Genomic DNA, 23,429 nt, shown 5'->3' on the forward strand with positions numbered 1-23,429 from the left:
ACAGCACACTACAGACTACAGACTACAGACTACACACTACAGACTACAGACTACACAGTACACACTGCACACTACACACTGCACACTACACACTACACACTGCACACAGCACACTACTAACTACAGACTACAGACTACACACTGCACACTACATACTGCACACAGCACACTACACACTGCACACTGCGCACTGCACACTACACACTGCACACTACATATTGCACACTACACACTACATACATACTATACACTACACACTGCACACTACATACTGTACACTACACACTGCACACTACACACTGCACACTACACACTACACACTACACACTACATACTGCACACTGCACATGCAGACCTGTCATCACACTGAGACATATGAGTCTAAAAGATTCTCTTCTGGAAGTCGGCTGACGGTGCAAAATTAATTACTTTGAAACACGTCAAACACAACCCAGGCACATGAACAAACCCCAAAGGAAGCAAAGTACACCAATGAAAGACCTCTTCATCGTGGACCTCTTCATCGTGGACCTCTTCATCGTGGACCTCTTCATCGTTGACCTCTTCATCGTTGACCTCTTCATCGTGGACCTCTTCATCATGGACCTCTTCATCATGGACATCTTCATCGTTGACCTCTTCATCGTGGACCGCTTCATCGTGTACCTCTTCATCGTTGACCTCTTCATCATGGACCTCTTCATCGTTGACCTCTTCATCGTGGACCTCGTCATCGTGGACCTCTTCATCGTGGACCTCTTCATCGTTGCCTCTTCATCGTGGACCTCTTTATCGTGGACCTCGTCATCGTGGACCTCTTCATCGTGGACCTCTTCATCGTTGCCTCTTCATCGTGGACCTCTTTATCGTGGACCTCTTCATCGTGGACCTCTTCATCGTGGACCTCTTCATCGTGTACCTCTTCATCATGGACCTATTCATCATGAACCTCTTCATCATGGACCTCTTCATCGTTGACCTCTTCATCGTGGACCTCGTCATCGTGGACCTCTTCATCGTGGACCTCTTCATCGTGGACCTCTTCATCGTGTACCTCTTCATCATTGACCTCTTCATCGTGGACCTCGACCTCTTCATCATGGACCTCTTCATCGTGGACCTCTTCATCATTGACCTCTTCATCGTTGACCTCTTCATCGTGGACATCTTCATCGTGGACCTCGTCATCGTGGACCTCTTCATCGTGGACCTCTTCATCGTGGACCTCTTCATCGTGTACCTCTTCATCATTGACCTCTTCATCGTGGACCTCGACCTCTTCATCATGGACCTCTTCATCGTGGACCTCTTCATCATTGACCTCTTCATCGTTGACCTCTTCATCGTGGACCTCTTCATCATGGACCTCTTTATCGTGGACCTCTTCATCATTGACCTCTTCATCGTGGACCTCGACCTCTTCATCATGGACCTCTTCATCGTGGACCTCTTCATCATTGACCTCTTCATCGTTGACCTCTTCATCGTGGACCTCTTCATCGTGGACCTCTTCATCGTGGACCTCTTCATCGTGTACCTCTTCATCATTGACCTCTTCATCGTGGACCTCTTCATCGTGGACCTCTTCATCGTGGACCTCTTTATCGTGGACCTCTTCATCGTGGACTTCTTCATCGTGGACCTCTTCATCGTGGATCTCTTTTGGAGTGAATAACAAAAACAAACTGAATTCTATTGTTTTGGACTCATGTGTTAGATCTTCACTTTTTGCCGTACAGAGTGCTGCGCGTCGGCCATCTTGTTCCGCGGGCGCGATATCGACCGTTAGTTTCAAACACGATAGAAACCTCTCACTCACTTGAAACTGCCTGGTCCCTCCGTCCTCAGAAACAATCGCTTTTGTCGCCAGCTTCGCCTCATTTTATTGCAGCTCCATGTTGTGAGGTGGACGTGACGAGAGGAACTTAAGAGGATTTAGAAACGGAGCCACAACGAAGGAAAAACGGCGGACAAATGAGCTTGAGACGCGACGTGTGGAGCGGTAAAGAGAGCAAGAGCTTGATTTGAAATGTAGTTTTATAGGAATTTCCCTCAGGGTTGAAATCTAAATGTTTTTTTCCATCATCCGGACGTAGTCAAGGAGATGAAACGAGCTGTGATCCTCAACAGAAACACTTGATAAAAGCCCCCCGCAGCATTTAATAACACATGTGTACATTTTGACCCTTGGTTTAAATGGTTTTGAGTTTTTACCGTCGGTTTCAGTGTTCAGAATATATACAAAATTAATTAGCCAAAATAAACAGTTAACTCTTGCAATGTTTTTTAAAAAGTTTTTAATCCGATATTTAATCTGAAAATGCTACGACGGACATAATTTCCACAGACTTATAAAACAAAGATAGGCTTGATAGGCAGAGAAGATGAGCTCGCAAACAGGAACATGTGTGAATGATGAGGTACAAACTGTTCAAACATGGCTAGATGCTCAAAAACAGTCACTGGTGCAGAATATGTGCCCTTTAAATCTGTCTATCTTGCTCCTGGCGCTTAACAAACCCTTTGGTGCTGGCGCTAGCGTTCACATGCATGGCTTTTCTGACGGAGAACACACTCTCACACCGCGACGTTTGCATCTGTATTCCAGGTTCACCGTTGATAAAATACTTTCCAATTCGCTGCAGACAGCACACAGCAGTCTGAGTTTGTCTCAGTACAATCTGGGGAAACTCTTAAAAAGTTTGTATCCTGGAGTTAAGAGAGTTGACACATTCTCTGTGATTCGGCTGTAAAAGGCGGGAGGCGTGTTGTAAAAGGTTGATTTCCACGTCTGTATTTTTAGAACATGACTGAACACGCGTGTGGGCGGTTGTTCTTAACGACTCTTGCTGCAGAAGTGAAATCCATACAGCCATTTGTGGACACTGCCACAACAACAAATGCTAATTACACATTGTCATATTGTCAGTTTGTGCCTACACGCGGCTGTAATCATCATGCTAATGGGGTCTTATCGCTCGGTGCTAATTTGCCGCTGTTGTGTGTTACAGTGTGTGGGAATGTGACCCGGACTTTGTAGTTATAATGTTATTGTCAGAAACTTTACATGTGTGGGCTGTTGGTCCTAATTACTGTTAATTGTGGTGATTTAGTGTTTCTGCCAAAAGAACAACGTGCTATATTCCCACAACGCATCAAGGTTTGGCGGTGGTGTTCAGGCGGTGGTGTTCAGGTGGTGGTGTTCAGGCGGTGGTGTTCAGGCGGTGGTGTTCAGTCAGGGGTGTTGAGGTGGTGGTATTCAGTCAGGGGTGTTCAGGCGGTGGTGTTCAGGTGGGGGTGTTCAGTCAGGGGTGTTCAGGCGGTGGTGTTCAGTCGGGGGTGTTCAGGCGGTGGTGTTCAGTTGGGGGTGTTCAGGTGGGGGTGTTCAGTCAGGGGTGTTCAGGCGGTGGTGTTCAGGTGCGGGTGTTCAGTCGGGGGTATTCAGGCGGTGGTGTTCGGGCGGTGGTGTTCAGGTGGGGGTGTTCAGTCGGGGGTGTTCAGGCGGGGGTGTTCAGGCGGTGGTGTTCAGGCGGGGGTGTTCAGGCGGTGGTGTTCAGGCGGTGGTGTTCAGTCGGGGGTGTTCAGGCGGTGGTGTTCAGGCGGTGGTGTTCAGGCGGTGGTGTTCAGGCGGGGGTGTTCAGGCGGTGGTGTTCAGGCGGTGGTGTTCAGGCGGTGGTGTTCAGGCGGGGGTGTTCAGGCGGTGGTGTTCAGGCGGTGGGGTTCAGGCGGGGGTGTTCAGGCGGTGGTGTTCAGGCGGTGGTGTTCAGGCGGTGGTGTTCAGGCGGTGGTGTTCGGGCGGGGGTGTTCAGGCAGTGGTGTTCAGGCGGTGGTGTTCAGGCGGGGGTGCGGCACGTTCAGGTGGGACGAGGCCTAGACTCTTCTCTTTGTGGTATATTGATGTATTTTTGTTTGATTGTTCTCTCTGTGTCAAAGGCTCTGGAGGAGGAAACAGCAGCGGCGAACACCATTCATCATGGTTGGGTCTAGATCAAGATCACGAAAATCAGAATTCCAATATGGCAGCGACCGAGACCGGTCCCACTGATACAGCTCAGGCAATCATTTTCTCTCTTGGGTCCAAATCCACACTTGTCCCTAATCCTAACCCTGACCCTGACCCTGACCCTGACCCTGACACAGTGTCTGAAGTGTATCGAGGGCCGCCATATTGGTGCCAATTCTGAGTTCCGTGAGGCAGCGGCGGTTTGATCTAATACTGACCCATTCGTCATGTTCGCGGCTGAACAATGAGGCTAACCACCAAGGCTAATGTCGCGCGTTTACCGTGGGGCCTGAGCACAGGGCTTGAGCGCGGGGCCTGAGGACTGTGTACTTTGCCCTCTGCTCTTCTCCCTGTACACAAACTGCTGCACCTCCAGCGCCCTCTGCTGAGAAGGTGGTCGACTGCAGACTTCCATCTCTGCAGGACCTGTATGTCTCCAGGGTTCTGGGACAAGAGGCCACTCCCCTCAGGCAGGAGGCCACTCCCCTCAGGCAGGAGGCCACTCCCCTCAGGCAGGAGGCCACTCCCCTCAGGCAGGAGGCTGCGGTCCATCCAGACTAGAACCTCCCGCCGTTGGACTCATGAACACTTCGATAACGCTGAACACTTTGTTCAACCAATACTAATCACGCACTGTTCACTTTTTGCACTGTTTCCGACCATCTGTAAATGTTTGTGTAAATATCTGTGTACATACGAGACAAGTTTATTTTTACTCTATTTTATTAGTACATTCTTAATTCATATTTGATTTGATAGACTTGATATTATTATTATTTCATTATTAATTGCACCTTAACGCTGAAACAAGTTCCTTTGTTTGTGAACTTTGATCAATGACAATGGCAATAAACCTTTTTCTGATTCTGGGCTTTCTAAGCTCTTACTCGAGGTCAGATGTGTTTCTGTAACAGGAAAAGCCAGACGACAGTGTTCTTTATTACTGAATGAAAGACATAGCCGTGGAGATGGTGAAACCTCATCTGATCCGAACACTTTGTCACATAAAATCAAAGGTTTGACATGTTTTTCTGACTAAAGCTCTGAACAAAATATAAAGCCGAGGCACATGATTTTTAAACCATAAAATAAGAAAGTAGATATTTACATTAATCTCACTCGTCCCTCGTGCTCACAAACCTTTGGCTCATCAAGAATTCACATGCATGACTTTTGGGCTTTTTAAAAGTGTGGACGGCCACCGCACAGCCCTCTCACTATATAAGTGATAAAGGACTGGGCCGACACCATAACGTTCAGGAAATGGAACAACTCTGACTCAGATTGAACAGAAACTGGGCTGACTGGGACACTTTTCTTAAACCTAATGTGCCATCATTAATTACATTATATCTAATCTGAAAATGCCCTATTTTTCCCAAATTCTTATTTTCAATTCTACAATTAATTTATTTTCCTGTTTTTGGTTCTGTCTATTTCTGTGTTTGTTTGTTTTTTTATTTAGAAAAAAATAAATAATAATAATATATATATACATATATATATATATATTTTGAAGCTCCAGCACGAGACCTGATAAGGATGTCACATTTGCAGGGAAGAGTTATCAGCAATGAAAGAAAACTAGCCCAATTTTGGAGTTTCCAGTAAAAGTGTCATCTCTGAAAAACCAGGTTCTACTGTTTTTCTAATTATGACAAAGTTTGGTGGCGTAGAACTTGTGGTGAATATTTATCATAGTTTTATTTCCGTTAAATTGGAATTTGTGAAGGAATTTTGAGAGCTTAAAATGACAGGAAGTAGAGCTGAATCCCTCTGTGATGTCATCAGTGTGCGACACAGAGACGGTTTACACTGACACACTTTTCTGACAGTTTCAGCCATCGTTGGACTAAACAAAGTTGTTTTATGGTATTATTGTGTGTCAGATCAGAACTGTTGTGTCATTTATGTGGAGTTTGGCTCTTGTTTACAGTCTGGTTGCTAGGTAATAGCTGTGTAATGACCTCTACCCATGTCCAGGAAGTACAACTGTTAACTTTACAAAAATGGTCAAATTGGAGACAATTGGACAAAATGTTTCGTCAACCTGAAATATCATTGTGTTCAGTGCGACGTAGGTCACAAAGAGCTTCACAGTGACAGTTTTTAATGATGCCCGAAGAACCATCTACCAATTTCAGCCAGAAGACCTTATGCCACGGCCGCCGAAACCTTCAAGTGCACGCAAAGAAGGACAGGGAAAGCGTTTAAGATCGGAGATTGGATGAGTGCTGTCCTGCTCGTGCGGGTCAGACGCCTCGCAGCCCAGTTTTGGACCGTCTGCAAGTGGGTCTCATGGTTCTTACTCAAACGGAGGCAAGATACGAAAGGCATGAATCACCATCTCGAGTTTGTTAGCTACGCAGTTATTTCCTCTGTCCGTGAATCCTCCGGAATACAGTCCGGAGCTCAGACAGACTCTTTCATTTCATCTGCGTTTGAGCAAATGTTTCGGGAATCGGGATTCTGTCGCAGGTAAACGTAGAGAGTGTGGTTTGGAACGCTGTAAAGACTTTAAAATGAAACGCCTTTAAAGTTCCCAGGAAAGGTTTTTATGATGTTCTAATTTTCACTTTATTTGGTGTGCAGGTGTTTGTGGAGGAAATGTTGAAAAATCTGTTGAAAATGAGGAAGTGACGTCACACCAATGTCAAAGTTTTTGCAGGATTTACACAAAATAAACTACTTTTCTTGACGCTCTAAACATTAATACAACCAAAAAAAATTCATTCATATAGTTTTATTTGTCAAATTTTTAAAAAGTCACATTAGATGAGTTTTGGCCCAGTGTTTGCTGGGTAATTTCCTAGTGCGATGTCATCAATTACAGGAAGTGAAATCATAAACCTAAAAAACTAGCAATTCTGGAATACATTTTTATAGTTTTTAGCTAAATTTAAATATATAAATCTTAACCACATCTTCAATGGTTCAATGAGTCATCCGACCTGTAGGGGGCGCTTTACGCTTGATTAATAAAACACATTAAAAAAAAGTCTTGCAAAATAACTTGCTATAAGATGACTTTTCTAAATCTCCCTTAATGTTTGGTCAAGTACATTACGGAAATGTTTGGCACAGTAATAATTATATAAACCGAGAGACGACGGCGACAGAAGAACCTAAATATCACACCACATCTCCAAATACAACGTAACATATCGAACATTTAAGCCATATTAGCTTATACTTTGAGTACCCTTTCCTTTCCTCCTGAGTTTGCACGTTCTGCCCGTGTGCGAGTATCATCTGCTTTATTAGAGAAACAGAAAGTAAATACAGCACAGTTTTGAAAAAAAAAAAGATCGTTTGTCGAGCAAATTGCGTCTGTTGTACTTTAAAAGCCGGCGGAGTTATGAAAGGTCACGATTGTTTGAATAAATTATTGGAAAAGCGCTTCTATGAAGAGAGTAACGATTGTGGACGGTTAGAAAATGAGGCGAGACCCAAAACTCCTCAGTGATTCATGAATTCTCACTTTACACTTTCGGGCTAATGCATCAAATGACCTTTTAGTCTGCAAAGTTACATTTGTGTGATGAATGTGGCTCGGATCTCGGCGGGTCAATTATTTTAAGTGGATTTCGCGTTCCGAGAGAAATATCTCCATAAATAATGTACGAATGCAGCGGGTGCGGCATAAACACCGGCAAAAGACGCAGGGGAGAGTCTGGTCCGGTGCGAAACAGAAACGGATTGTTATAACAAGTTTAAACTAATTAAAAGGTGCGCTTTAAACGACAGAAGTTTGATGTCACTTTTCACCAAAATGTAAAGAACAACATCATTTTCAAGATACTAACACTAAAGTTCTGCCTATTTTTCTCCAGCTTGACCATTTTGGTGAAGTTTATAATGCTACTTCCTGGTTGGACATAGGTAGAGGTAATCCCACAACTGTTACCTAGCAACCAGGCTGTAAACAAGTGGCAAAATCCATTTAATTACTCGACAGATATGATTTGACGAATAATAATAATACCTGAGAACACTTATTTAGTTACTTAATCGTTTGAACGTCCAGCTCTGTTACCGGGGCCGACAGGGCGGAGCCGTGGGAGCGCCGGCCCCCTGTGAGGACTCAAGGGCCTGGCACGGGTCACTTAAGGGTTCAGACTTCACGCGGACACTTGGAATGTGTTTGAGCTCACATCGAACACAGTTTTTAGTGAGCATCGATGAGCTCATGTTCGCGTAGTTCTGGTTATTTTCCCTCGTTGGTAAAAGTATTTTCGCGGCGCCTCTGGTGTTCAGGGGCCGCTTCAGACCACCGCTATGACCCTGCGCTAAAAACACAAGGGAGTTTTTAACAAGCAAACTCTGGGGGTCCCAACACGGGCACCTGATAGATCCTTCAAAAAAGAAAGAAGTAATTAAACTTAAATAATCAAATTCATCAGCCATCTTCATTAAAAATCAGTTTGAAGTGTTAAATATAACTCTTTTGTTATAAAATAAAAAGATGTATAAAATAGAGATGTACACAAATTCATAAGCTGTATTTTGATTGTATTTTGTATCGTCCTACAGCCGAGGCTCATGAAAGTACAGTTTTTTGCACCTGTTTGAGAAGTGGGGAGGCGGGGCTTCTCCGTTCTGCCATTTTGAACAGGAAGTCAACAGCCCCGTTTCTTTTATCAAACGGTTTTAGATCAGTCCAGTGTTAAGAACGCGATGGACCCGTGACATGCGCATTCTACGACGTTCTATTGACAAAACAATACGCCGATTATTGTTGTTGGAATGACTACCGTATTTTCTGGAGTATAAGTCGCACCGAAGTATAAGTCGCACCAGCCAAAAAATGCATAATAGAGAAGAAAAAACAAGTGTGAAAATAACAAATAATATTACATATAAGTCGCTCCGGAGTATAAGTATATAAGTATAAATATAAGTATAAGTCGCACCCCGGCCAAAACTATGAAAAAAGGTGCTACTTATGGTCCGGAAAATACGGTACATACTTTTAAATCGGCGTCCTGGTCTCCAAAACCCCTGTTAAGAGTTCACAAAAGCATTTCCGTCTAAACTACAATCAATACTACGCATGTTGGTTGATAATTCCATTTGCGCCGTTCCATTTTTTTCCACTCCATTTGTGTTTTTAGTGGCTGCTCTCGAGGGGCCGCTTCCAGATGCTAATTAGCTTGTAGCGCGTTTTCCGCTACTTCCCAAAGCGCGAATCTGCGAACCTCCAGGTCCGCCGACGTCTCCAATTAAATGACACCGAAATAGACTTCAGCGCGAGGCGATACGCAATTAAAAGTGCTGTTAGCATTTATTATAACGCCGCGCTTTAGGCCACGCGAGGGACCGTTTCTTTTCGAATCGCTCCGAGACGGCGCGAACCGATTCAGACGAGCGCGTTTGTCCTTTCTGTTTTCACGCTGTAATAAAAGCATCGCCTGATCGGAACAACATTTCGGGAAAAGCATTCTTATGGCATAAATGAAATAAATACTGAGGGTGAATTTGAAGCAACTTTATTTGGAGAACGCAGTCTGTTCACAAGGTTCTTCAGATCACAAATCACAATCCACTTTATCACCGCTCCCTGATGTCTATTCTCCCCTAAAATATGCTGTTCCGGCGCCCCCTGTGGTGAGAAAAGGAATGGTTGAGGTTGAAATGAAAGCGAGTGAAAGTGTCCTTTATCTCCCCCTGCTGTTGGCTAACAAGCTAGCTCCACATTATCAAAGTAACACTTCCCTTTTGGATACTTCTAATTCAAAATACCACGTTATCAACAGTGGAACTATGTTTCTAGCACTCGCTATGACAACGACATGTCCAGTACTCGGTAGAATTAGCCTTTTATCCTTTAAAAACCTGCATGTTTTAACATGGTTTGTGGTTTAAAAAAACAGTTTTTACTGGGCAAATCCACAGAAAACAAAACCTAGCACAAAAGGACCAAAGGAGCTATATATTTTTGACATTAGCATCAAAATGTAGTGCCATTTTTCAACCCCAAAGACGTGATCGTTGTCAGTAAAATGACTTTGAGCCACAATGTTGACCCAATCGCAACATAAGTGGATTTTTTAAGTGGATTTATCTCATTTATCTCAGGTATTTAGGCCTCTGTACATCATCTGAAACCCTCAAATCAGATTAAGTCGTACGCGCAATATTCCGCATCTGGAAAAGCGCTGTAAGGCTTATTGGAAGTTATTTATATTCTCGTTATTGATCTCATATTGCAAAGAAGCCGCCGCCAAGGTTTTCATTACCTGCCGATGCAATTACCCACACTCTAATTTCCTGTCCTCGCGCATTAATTCTTCGGAAAGCAACAGCCGGCAATTAGCCCCTCATCGCGCGCTATAGCTCCCGACAAGAATCCCATCCGTAAATGAGTTCACGCGCGGTCACGGGGCACTGTTAGCATTAGCCGCTAACGCCCACATAGTTATTACGGAGGGGGAGATTAGCGTCGAGGTCTTTTATTAGCATAATGGGTCGAGGGAGGGCGTTTGCGGGATTAGGAAGACGCCGTTCTCGTGGAAAGAACACGGAGGTCTTTTTTTAGTCTTGTTACGGCGATAAGCGGGAGACGGGGTCATAATTCGGTGGTTTTATAGCGCTCGGGATTCATGATTGTCAGAAGTTTAGGATGCTACGTACTTAAATTTAGCATTCGTTCGAAAGTATTGGGGTATGTGGGAAATTTGCCGGTCGTGACTCAGCAATTTCAGGTTCCACAGGGCTTTTGTTTAGGCAACTTTTTTAACGTTGATTTTAGCTAATTTTACACAGAAAAGATTGTGTCAGAACGAACATATCTTAAAATGTTTAGGTGGCAGTTTGCTCTCTCGACAAATAATATTTCATGGTGCAGCAAGTACATCTTTCAATCTGAACCTTATGTGTTTTTACAATTCCTGTTTATCCACGCCCATAGATTTAGAATAAACATTGTAAATTCAAATGCATTTTTCTCCCACAAAGATCATCCCTTAAAGCAGCAGTAGTTCAGAAGGACTTGTTAATATGTAATAAACTCTTAACCCCAAAAACGTAAGCACATTTTGACTCCAGAACATTTCCAGTTCTGGAGTCAAAAGTGCCTTTAAACTGCTCTGCTTCATTCAGTCGTGTTTTGTCCAGTTGAAGACCTGTCATTGTTCGCTGTGGTTTATTCCGACTCTCGCAATGCATTGTGGTCTATAATGACCCCTAGTGACCACTTTTCAAAGTGTATCTGGGACATTTTGATGGAACTATTGTTTCCTCTGCTGGACATTCGGACAGCACTTAAAGGGCCCTGTGCAGGGGACAGCGTGGACATACGGACGATGGACTCTCTAAAGTATGGCAATCATTCCAGGGGGTGGAGCTTATAATGTTATCGTATTTTCATAGCAAATGTTTCTTTTTGGCAGTTTATCATATCACAGTTAGGGTAACTTTAGGAGTATGGTTAGGGTTAGGAATGGAAGTAGTGAAGTTTCAGTTTGTGAAGACATTTGGAAAAAATAGAAGTTTAAAATGCCAGGAAGTGGAGCTGAATCCATCTGTGATGTCATCAGTGTGCGACACAGAGACGGTTTACACTGACACACTTTTCTGACAGTTTAAACCATCGTTGGACTAAACAAAGGTGCTTTATGGTATTATTGTGTGTCAGATCAGAACTGTTGTGTCACTTATGTGGATTTTGGCTCTTGTTTACAGTCTGGTTGCTAGGTAACAGCTGTAGAATTGCCTCTACCCGTGTCATATTTGTGCATGTCCAACCAGGAAGTACAATCATAAACACAAAATATGGTCAAACATGAGGACAAATGGGCAAAATGTTTAGTCAAATGTGAAATACAATCGTGTTCAGTGCGTTTTCAGTGAAATGTGTTGTTTATACTGCCGTATAAACCCTTTAACGCAGGCCGCCGGAACGTGGAATAAAATCTAAAACCCGAATCTCACCATCTCAAACGCCCTAAGAGTCCATGTGTCGGGAGCTCGCGTCGTGCCAAATAAATAATTACCTGAGTTTGTGAAGGGCAGAAGTCCAGATGGCGGACGGACAGATGGAGGAGACGTTTCTTATCTCCAAACTCCACAGGATTCTCTCGTTCGTCTCGGTCGGCGCTTGTGCTAAACCCGATTGTGCTTTATCGTTTTGCAGAGATCTGCCCTGTAGCCCTCTGCGCACGCCGAGAATCTCTCACAGAAAAGGAGAGCTCCAGCTGGAGATTACACCAGGACTTCTGCTACGTTTTTCACCATGTTTGACGACCCGTTTCACAAAAGCATCGCCAAAGCCAAAAGTTTAAGATTTTTGAGATTTTATGAAGGATTTTGCAAAAAATCTTGCCTCGTTTTCCAGTTTTTCACCTTTATCTGTATAAAGTCGTATATATTTCTTTCCAAATGATTTATTTTATTTATTTTATTTATTTTATTTATTTTATTTATTTTATTTATTTTATTTATTTTATTTTATTATGTAATTATATTTTAAATACAAGGATATCCATGCTTATATGTATATATATATACATTTTCAATCATTATTTTGTCCATCACAATTATATTTTAATTTAATTTAGTTTATGGTATTTACATTAACTTTAACTTTATATACTTAAACGCTGAAAACAAACTCTGCGTCTTCTACTTTCCAGACATGGTTGAGTCAAACTTTAGCTTCAGTCTTTGAACATTTGCTCTGTTGAAATCCATTTTACTGTGTTGTTTTCATGTGTTTTTTCAAATGAAAATGAAATTATTCCAGCAGCCGGTCCGTCCTTGTTGCTTTGGAGATGAAATTGCATTCATTCAATTACTGGTATTTTAATTGCTTGACAAACACGAGACGAAGGGAAAAAACAACATCATAAAAACGTAATTTGAAAATCTGATCAAGTTTGGACTAAATGACACTCGTATTGTGCCATTATTATTATTTTTCATGATTTCTCTTTATTATTGTTACTATTAATATTATTTTGTTAAGATGACTGCTTATTGTTGTTATTATTAATAATTATAAATATGTCTATGTATTATTATTATCTATTATTTAATTACATTATAAATACATTTTTTTGTCCTACTCTCTGGTCGTGTTTCTTGTTTTCTGTTTGTTTAGATTTAAAAAAAAAAAAATGAGAAAAAGGCATCTACATTACTGAACCATACTTTCCTCAACTTTCCTGTTCTTTACTTTACTCTACTTTCCTCTGCTTTAGCGATACTCTTGAATGTTGAAAACGAGGACATGGAAAAGTCTAATTTTATGGAAATTTGGCATTTAAGATAAATACTCTTAGAATACTGCAGCCCTAGCACCCTCTGCTGGTGTCTTCATACGGCCATAGCGCCCTCTGCTGGTATCTTTACACAGCCCTAGCGCTTCTCTGCTGTTGTCTGCGGCCCTAACGCCCTCTGCTAGTGTCTGTGGCCCCAGTTCCCTCTGCTGGTGTCTTCATGCAGCCCTAGCGCCCTCTGTTGGTGTCTGCGGCCCCTCTGCTGGTGTCTTCATGCAGCCCTCGCTCCCTCTGCTGGTGTCTATGGCCCTAGCGCCCTCTGCTGGTGTCTTCATGCAGCCCTAGCTCCCTCTGCTGGTGTCTTCATGCAGCCCTAGCTCCCTCTGCTGGTGTCTATGGCCCTAGCGCCCTCTGCTGGTGTCTTCATGCAGCCCTAGCGCCCTCTGCTGGTGTCTTCATGCAGCCCTAGCGCCGTCTGCTGGTGTCTTCATGCAGCCCTATCTCCCTCTGCTGGTGTCTTCATGCAGCCCTAGCGCCCTCTGCTGGTGTCTATGGCCCTAGCGCCGTCTGCTGGTGTCTTCATGCAGCCCACGCTCTCTCTGCTGGTGTCTTCATGCAGCCCACACTCTCTCTGCTGGTGTCTTGATGCAGTCCTAGCTCCCTCTGCTGGTGTCTTCATGCAGCCCACGCTCTCTCTGCTGGTGTCTTCATGCAGCCCTAGCACCTTCTGCTGGTGTCTTGATGCAGTCCTAGCTCCCTCTGCTGGTGTCTTCATGCAGCCCTAGCGCCCTCTGCTGGTGTCTTCATGCAGCCCTAGCACCCTCTGCTGGTGTCTTCATGCAGCCCTAGCACCCTCTGCTGGTGTCTTCATGCAGCCCTAGCGCCCTCTGCTGGTGTCTTCATGCAGCCCTAGCGCCCTCTGCTGGTGTCTTCATGCAGCCCTAGCGCCCTCTGCTGGTGTCTTCATGCAGCCCTAGCTCTCTCTGCTGGTGTCTTCATGCAGCCCTAGCGCCCTCTGCTGGTGTCTTCATGCAGCCCTAGCTCTCTCTGCTGGTGTCTTCATGCAGCCCTAGCTCTCTCTGCTGGTGTCTTCATGCAGCCCTAGCGCCCTCTGCTGGTGTGTGGATGTTTCTCCTTGTGATACTGAGGATTATGGACAGTAAAATACACAATAATATTACTAATCATAGAAAAAAGCAAAGACAATACTTCGAAGTAGATTTAGTTTAATGGTGATTATTTTGATTGAGCAGAATAAATATTTGAACCTGATGTTCTTCTCATTGTGTATTCACTCAAGACAAAGTATAATTAAATAATATTGGATACAAAATGAGTCATCAATGATTTGGCAGTCGTATCTGAATGTTTTAAATGTACAAAATAGACTTTTGTCAATATTGTCATAAATGGCATCAGTTTCACACATTTTGAATGCTCTTGTATTTCATAACTAAGCGCTGGCTCTTTGTCAGTGCGCTACTGCCCTCTAGTGGCCTGTTCTAAGATAAGATAAAATAGCCTTTCATTTCCACACGTAGGGAAATTTCGTTGTTACAACGCAGTAGATACAGGGGGAAAGGACAGATAACACATGAGGATGGGAGGGCACCTGACACACATGAGGATGGGAGGGCACCTGACACACATGAGGATGGGAGGGCACCTGACACACATGAGGATGGGAGGGCACCTGACACACATGAGGATGGGAGGGCACCTGACACACATGAGGATGGGAGGGCACCTGACACACATGAGGATGGGAGGGCACCTGACACATGAGGATGGGAGGGCACCTGACACACATGAGGATGGGAGGGCACCTGACACATGAGGATGGGAGGGCACCTGACACACATGAGGATGGGAGGGCACCTGACACACATGAGGATGGGAGGGCACCTGACACACATGAGGATGGGAGGGCACCTGACACACATGAGGATGGGAGGGCACCTGACACATGAGGATGGGAGGGCACCTGACACATGAGGATGGGAGGGCACCTGACACATGAGGATGGGAGGGCACCTGACACATGAGGATGGGAGGGCACCTGACACACGAGGATGGGAGGGCATCTGACACATGAGGATGGGAGGGCACCTGACACATGAGGATGGGAGGGCACCTGACACACGAGGATGGGAGGGCACCTGACACATGAGGATGGGAGGGCACCTGACACACATGAGGATGGGAGGGCACCTGACACACGAGGATGGGAGGGCACCTGACACATGAGGATGGGAGGGCACCTGACACACATGAGGATGGGAGGGCACCTGACACACATGAGGATGGGAGGGCACCTGACACACATGAGGATGGGAGGGCACCTGACACATGAGGATGGGAGGGCACCTGACACACATGAGGATGGGAGGGCACCTGACACATGAGGATGGGAGGGCACCTGACACACATGAGGATGGGAGGGCACCTGACACACATGAGGATGGGAGGGCACCTGACACACATGAGGATGGGAGGGCATCTGACACACATGAGGATGGGAGGGCATCTGACACATGAGGATGGGAGGGCACCTGACACACATGAGGATGGGAGGGCACCTGACACATGAGGATGGGAGGGCACCTGACACACGAGGATGGGAGGGCATCTGACACACAAGGATGGGAGGGCATGACACATGAGGATGGGAGGGCACCTGACACATGAGGATGGGAGGGCATCTGACACACAAGGATGGGAGGGCATGACACATGAGGATGGGAGGGCACCTGACACATGAGGATGGGAGGGCACCTGACACATGAGGATGGGAGGGATGGGAGGGCACCTGACACATGAGGATGGGAGGGCACCTGACACATGAGGATGGGAGGGATGGGAGGGCACCTGACACATGAGGATGGGAGGGCACCTGACACATGAGGATGGGAGGGCATCTGACACAGGGATAAGACTTGAGACAAATGGAACCTGGAGCGATTTTACAGTCGAGCCTCATTCACACTTCAGTGTTAAACACACAGGGGCCGAGGGCCAACGGGGGTCACTGCCTTGTCCAAGGACATGTTCACAGCAGGGGCAGGGGCAGGAGCAGGAGCAGGGGCAGGAGCAGGAGCCGGCGCCGGAGCAGGAGCCGGAGCAGGGGCAGGGGCAGGAGGAGGAGCAGGAGCCGGCGCCGGAGGCGGAGCAGGAGCCGGGGCAGGAGGCGGAGCAGGGGCAGGAGGCGGAGCAGGAAGCGGAGCCGGAGCAGGAGCAGGGGCAGGAGCAGGAGCCGGAGCAGGAGCAGGAGCAGGAGGCGGAGCAGGGGCCGGAGCCCCAAACTACCAAACCCAGTCACTGTGCCTTGCCTCTTTCACATAAATGTGTTATTTCTAATGTTTCTAATGTTAAATATCTGATGAATATGACGTGTTCAGCAGCAACGAACAAAATCTGCCCCAACATGTCACAGCATTTAAACATATAGACTAAACTGGGATGAAATTGGGACTAAACCGGGACTAAACCTAGACTAAACTGGGACCAAACAGAGACTAAACCGGAACTAAATCGGGACTAAACTTGGACTAAAGTGGGACTAAAGCTGGACTAAAGTGGGACTAAAGCTGGACTAAAGCAGGACTAAACCTGGACTAAACCTGAACTAAACTTGGACTAAACTTGGACTAAACCGGGACTAAACCGGGACTAAACCGGGACTAAACCGGGACTAAACCTGGACTAAACCTGGACTAAACTGGGCCAAAACCTGGACCAGACCAGGACAAGGCGTAAACTGCCTCTCATCATCTCCCGGTGATACGACCTTTGACCCGGAGCCTTTGTTAGAACAAAAGCTACAGTTTCGGGGCCTGTGTTTTTCCCCAGTTTTGTCCGGTCAGTGCTGCCCCGCCCCCTGAGGACCATTCAAGTTTAGCTTATCTCCGACACGTGTCCTCATGCATACAGTGGGCCGTCCCCTGCAGGGCCCCACACCTCGGACCACTCACATTAGCATGAGCACAATGGCCCACTCAAGAGGAAAAACACGGGGCTGAATGACTCTTTAAAAACGCCTTGAACTCATCGGAACTCATCGTGTTTTTGATCTGAAATGAGAAGAAAACCTCGAAGCGAGTCAGATGTTTGAAGTATTTATCTCCTGAACTGTGCTGCGAGCGGCCTCGAAAACGCTCTCGCTCGACAAACGCTTTCAGCTTCTGCAGTCAAAGTCTTGATTAAAAAAACAGTATTTTTAAAACCTTTTCAATCACATGAAATATACAGTGTGTTTGACCAAGTTCAGATCATTTGAATCAAATACTAATGTCATTACTTGATTAAAAATGAAAATGTTTTATTTTGACATCATTTTAAGCAGTTTTAGAATCCATTTTGATTATTTGAATAAAAACTGTTCAAAACTACCGGTTTTAGCAGGTTGCTAATGTTCTAGCTAACATTAAAGTACCCCCTACAGGTCGGACGACTCATTGAACTAAAATGCAGTTAAAATTAATATATTTTATATTTTGCTAAAAATTATACACATTTCATCTCAGAATAGCCATTTTTTAGGTTTAAAATTTCACTTCCTGTTTGTAATTGATGACGTCACATTAGGAAATTACCAAGCGAACACTGGGCCAAATCTCAACTTATGTCACCATTATTTTATTTGACAAATTAAAATATATGCGACTCAAAAAAGTTGTTTGTCTAAATTCTGCATAAACGTTGACTGGAATGAGTGTCCCTGGTGTGATGTCACTTCCTGTCATTGTCTACAGCTTTTTCAACGTTTTCTCCACAAATACCTGCTCGATTGGTGTAAAACTATAATTCATATGTACAACAGGTAAAAATACACCAAATAAAGTTAAAATTAGAAAATTGTAAAAACCTGTCATACATCACTTTAAGTAGAAGCTGATTAAAAGTACATCAAAAGAAACAAGAGCCCAATGTGTACGTCGGCCAATAGTTTATTGACATCCAGCCCTCTGAACACCACTAATGACCACATACGGTTAAAGAATAAGAAAAAATCTGCATAAAATAGACAGGTAGTTCAGAAATGTGTACAAAAAATAAAGCTCTTGTTTAACATTCAGTTTTCAAGTAACAAATTCATGTAATAAAAAAAAAAAGGAACTTAACCAAAGAGTGCAAAATCCGTGCAACATGTGACAACGAATCGGTGCGAAACGGCGTGACATTTAAAATACTTTGTCTTTGGTGCGCGAGTGAACGGTGAAACCAGACGTCGGGCGAGGAAAAGCATCAGCAAAAACACACAAAAGCGTTTACGATCATAGCGCGGCGATAACGACTAATTAAGGATCGACTAAACAGAACACACACACACACAAAATGGCGGGAAATGAATGACTTTTCAAAATATTCAAACGTACGAGTGTATTTTTGACCAGTTTGGATGAATTTCGTTCGGACTTTCTTTAAATTATTGGATATTTTTCTCCACCAAGATGTTTCTAATGGTTTCGGTCGATTATCCAACCGATGGGACGAAGCGTGGCACTCTAAACATCCTGCAACATGACAAATAAGCAGAAACAAGCTAATAAAGCTCAAACGATCAGAATAGTCATATGAACTAATTCACAGGTGTTTCTTTTGCAGTTTACTGAAGTTGAAACAGCTCGTAAATATAAAACAATGACTTTTAGCTGCCGAGCTACAAGGACGGCCCCCGCGTAGCTTGTCCAAACGTCCAACGACGCAAGTCTTTTGAAACGTGACATTCTAATCCCGCCTATAGGTAGTTGCAGTTCTTAGTTCCTTGGGTCAAACGCTATGTACACAGTCTTTTGGATCGCATGGGGTGAATGGCGTTTTTTTACATCTTTTTTTTATCCTTGAACCAGCGACACTCCGTGGTACAACGCCCGCTTCCACATGTAGTACGTGGACCGCGGTGTGAACGGGAAGTACGAGCGGAACTCCTTGAAGGACGGGAACAATTTCTCCTCGAAACGCTGTTGCAGGAAGAGCTTGGCCTTGGCCTTGAAGTTGGCCATGGCGACCACATCCAGGCACATTCGCTCGTCGGCGAGAATCTGGCGCGGGGCGACGGGCTGGGGGGGCAGCGCCGCGCCAAACGAAGCTGCGGGCGCTTTCTGGAGGTACGGGGGGACTTCGAAATATGGGGCAGCGATGTTTTGGCTGATCGCGGCTCTGTTCTCCGTCGGGTTCGACACGACCGGGTTTTCGGTAACATCCACGACTTCTGTGCCCGGATTGGACAGGTCGATGGGCATCTCACTAGCTTTGCCGCTGTTCTTCCAGAGCCAGTAGAAGCAGAGTGACACAGTGGGGAAGTTGAGCTTGAATTTCGCAGGAGAACACTTGGCTTTCAGGACGTAGCGTTTGGCGGCATTTCGGACTTGTTTCTTGCCGATGTACGCCATCTGTAAACTCTTGTGCATCCTCCGGCAGACTCTGCGTCTAGGCTGGACGGGGTTGGCGTTTAAGGCAGACAAAAGGATGGGCAAAAAACGCTTGGGGCTTTGGCTTTTATCTCCGTCAGAACCATCGTCGCTGCTCCCGACGCTGCCTTTGTAACCGCGGCTACACAGCATGGCTTCTCGTCTCCAGTTGTAGTAGGTCGACCTGGAGATTCCCGGGAAGTTCCTTTTGAAAATGCGGAATGGGAAAGACGTATTCATGGCGATGCAATTCTGGAGGCAGCGCTTGGCTTCTTGCATGTTGGCGACGTTGTTCGCTCGCTCCGCGTCCGGCTGGCCCATCCTTAGTCCGAACATGCTCGCAACGCTCTCGTGATGCTCGATGTCGTCGTCTTTGGGATCAGGAGAGGACCAGGCTTCTTGCTCCGTGCTTTCCCCAGGACTTATCTCCCCAGAGGATGACGACAAAGAGAAATGCCCGCCTGTTTTGAGCAGCTCTTGCTTCCAGTTGTAGTAGGATGAGCGGGAAATCTCCGGGAAAAACAGCTTGAACTGATGCAGCGGGATCAGCTTGCCTTCGTTGAAACAAGCCTGGAGGAAATACTTTGCCTCGTATCGGGCCGTGGACTTCTTGCAATGCTCCTGGGTCTGTCTCTTCCATCGATAGAAGGTTCTTTTGGTGATGTTGTACTTATCTTTCATGTTGGGATATGTCATTTGCGACTCGATGAGCAGCTCATCGCTCTTGGCCGGAGACGCGCTGGGGTCGCTGATTGGACTTCCGCACGCGATTCTGCTCGACTGAACCAGCGCGACGAAATGGTCCGGTCGAAACCTGAATTCGGACTGAAGCTCGCCCGACCACATAACATGCAACGTTTGCATTTCAGAATCCTTTGGCCACGTTCTGGGGCGAATCATGCGATGGAAGTACGGCCTGATTTTGTAGTTGAACATGGGGTAAATGGAGAAGATGTTGTACTGCAGCACTGAGGCCAAAGCGTAGACGTGCCACATGTTGGCGTAGGAGCCGGGGAAACAGGAAGCCTTCACGTCGGCGTCGAAGATGGCCTCCAGAACGTTTACGGGCAGATTGAGCATGTCCTCGGACTCCTCTGCGCACAGGCTGAAGCGCACGGCCTGGAGCATCATTTTGGAGTCGATCATCCCGGACAAGTAGTAGCGCTTGCACACGGCCATCTCCACAACTGTGCGAACCTGAGACGACAACGGCAAGGAAAGAACATCAACGGCAGGGAAAGGACGACAACGGCAGGGAAAGGACGACAACGGCAGGGAAAGGACGACGACGGCAGGGAAAGGACGACAATGACAAGGAAAGTACATCAACGGCAGGGAAAGGACGACAACGGCAGGGAAAGGACGACAACGGCAGGGAAAGAACAATAAGGAAAAATGACAACGAGAAGGAAAGAACAACGACAAAGAAAAGACGTTGATGCATGTTTTTTTTACAACAGAGTTTGGTGCATGAATTAAAAATTAAAAGTAGCATCGTGAACAGCGCACCCACAGTTTGATCACAAAGAAAATAAATTATATTTATCCTTGATTTACAGTACACAAAAATGCATGGAATGAAATTGACTCTAAATGTTAAAATATATCTTTGATTAGTTTAGATGGAATTACTTAAAATATCCATAGTTCTGACTTTTCATTGGTCAACCGTCTTGAGAAATGACCCCAACATAAACTACCTGGACATCATGACCAATATTTATGTAATTAAGAATAAATCTGCATTAAAATTGTCAGCAGCAAAAGCTATATTTGATTTGAACATGCTTTCCACGTAACTGGGGACAAGCAGACCAAGTTACAGATCAGATCTGTGGTTAGGCGACCTCGCTCTCCGTAAGAACGCAGGTTTTTTAGGTTATTTTTGCCAAGTAAAATCACCTGTAATTTAAGATCTACGACATAGCGAAGTTTAACGGACAATTTCAGCACCTTTCAATAGGAAATTATGATGTAAAAGCTTGTGCACATTTGAAATTAAAAAAAAAAAAACATAGTCACCGCAAATAGATTTACAATGCATTTATTTTATTGCAGACGACTTTTCTGAACCCAGATGTTCAAACTAACTCTCTGAATCACGTCCTGACCTGTAGCTCGAGGCTGAGTCCTGTGTTCCCCACCAGCAGCAGGGACACGGCGTCGAAGAGCATGTTCCCCTCTCCTTTGCAGCTCAGGGGCAGCAGACCCCCGGGAGCGTCCGACGGGTACAGCCCGCGGGCCAGAGCGTCCACCACGGCCCACTCGGGGAAGTCGGGGCAGGGGGCCGCGGGCAGGGGGAGCGAACCCAGCGCCGGGGCCACCTTCTGGGCCACCTGGGTGAGCGCGGCCAGCCCCGGGAGCTCCGTGGCCTCCTGGAGCTCGCTCAGCACGGACAGGACCACCTCGCAGCGCTCAAGCATGTTGGAGACGGGATGGGCCTGAAACACACGCAGGTTATGCAGCCATATTCACTAAAGTGTGCAGCAGGAATGGGCATACAACGTGAACGATCATTAAATCAACCAGAAAAGAGCAGAAATATCACTTTATGTGCCCTTGTTTTGGACGTTAAATTCAGATTTAAAGGCGGTATGGACGATTTTTCGGCGATTTGAGAACGCAGGCGGGATTGCGCATGCGCACTCCCCCGTGCGGACTGATACAACACACACGTGTGTTTGTTTATTAGCGCAACGGAGCGCATCGCATCTCTCGTCTCCCGTAGATTTCTGTCCACTTCTGCATCAGCTCGAACTGTCTTTCTCCGTCTTCATTTTGCCCCGTACACTGAGGGAACTATATTATGATAGATCTATGCGCTTAGGCACGCGGAAACGTGGGGACGAACCCGACGCGGCTGCAGGTGAGCGGTAGGTGCTTTTTATGATTGATACGTGGCAGGACAAATGATTTATCCACGCCACGAGGAAATATGATAAAAAATTTGATGAAAAAAATCTTCCATACCACCTTTAAGGGGTTAAATTAGACAATACACTCAATATTCTAATTTAGCTAAACTCCAAAATCACAATATTACAATACAAAACACTCACTGTCTTTATCGAGAAATTGATTTATGGTTTATTCTGTGGTCCATTCACGGTTTATGCGATTTGAACCTCAGTATATTTACATTTTAACACATTCCTGATGCTTGTTATGTCTATCCAGGTAATGAAAAAATAAGAGATATTCATTTCTATAAGTACTGCCCAGTTCGTCTTTCTGCTGCATTCTAGACTAAACCAGGTGTAGGACAAACCCAGGACAAATGTGAATGAAGTGAAGTGTTTTACTCACACTACAAACATCATGTAAAAGATCACTTCTCCAATAAAGCCTTTGGTATGTTAACTTACCGAATAAGCGGCACAGAACTGAAATGTAGCAGGTAGCTTAGCTTTGGTATTGGGCAATGAGACCATGGAAAACAGGTTTAAAGCTGTGCTAAACCAAGCCAATTCCAGGTCTAAACTAGAGCAAAACCAAGTCTAAACTAGAGCAAAACCAAGTCTAAACTAGGGCAAAACCAGGTCTAGATTAGGGCAAACCCAGGTCCTAAACTAGGGCAAACCCAGGTCCAAACTAGGGCAAAACCAGGTCTGGATTAGGGCAAAACCAGGTCTGGATTAGGGCAAAACCAGGTCTGGATTAGGGCAAAACCAGGTCTGGATTAGGGCAAAACCAGGTCTGGATTAGGGCAAAACCAGGTCTGGATTAGGGCAAAACCAGGTCTGGATTAGGGCAAAACCAGGTCTAAACTAGGGCTAAACCAGGTCTAAACTAGGGCTA

General features: G+C 45.4%; 1 protein-coding gene across 1 annotated transcript; it reads right to left on the minus strand.

Annotated features, from left to right (window-relative positions):
- Positions 1 to 18,962: 18,962 nt before the first annotated feature.
- On the minus strand, positions 18,963 to 22,070 carry vrtn (vertebrae development associated). Its single transcript, XM_072439810.1, has 2 exons — positions 21,743 to 22,070; positions 18,963 to 20,828 (listed from the first exon to the last, which is right to left on the minus strand). Exons 1-2 carry the CDS (start codon positions 22,052 to 22,054, stop codon positions 19,056 to 19,058), a joined length of 2,085 nt encoding a protein of 694 aa, XP_072295911.1. The 5' UTR covers positions 22,055 to 22,070; the 3' UTR covers positions 18,963 to 19,055.
- Positions 22,071 to 23,429: the final 1,359 nt, after the last annotated feature.

The sequence above is a fragment of the Eucyclogobius newberryi genome, unplaced genomic scaffold (genome assembly GCF_026437365.1).
Source record: "Eucyclogobius newberryi isolate DKJ021-1_F unplaced genomic scaffold, fEucNew1.0.hap1 SCAF_1, whole genome shotgun sequence".
Taxonomy (NCBI): Eukaryota; Metazoa; Chordata; class Actinopteri; order Gobiiformes; family Gobiidae; genus Eucyclogobius; species Eucyclogobius newberryi.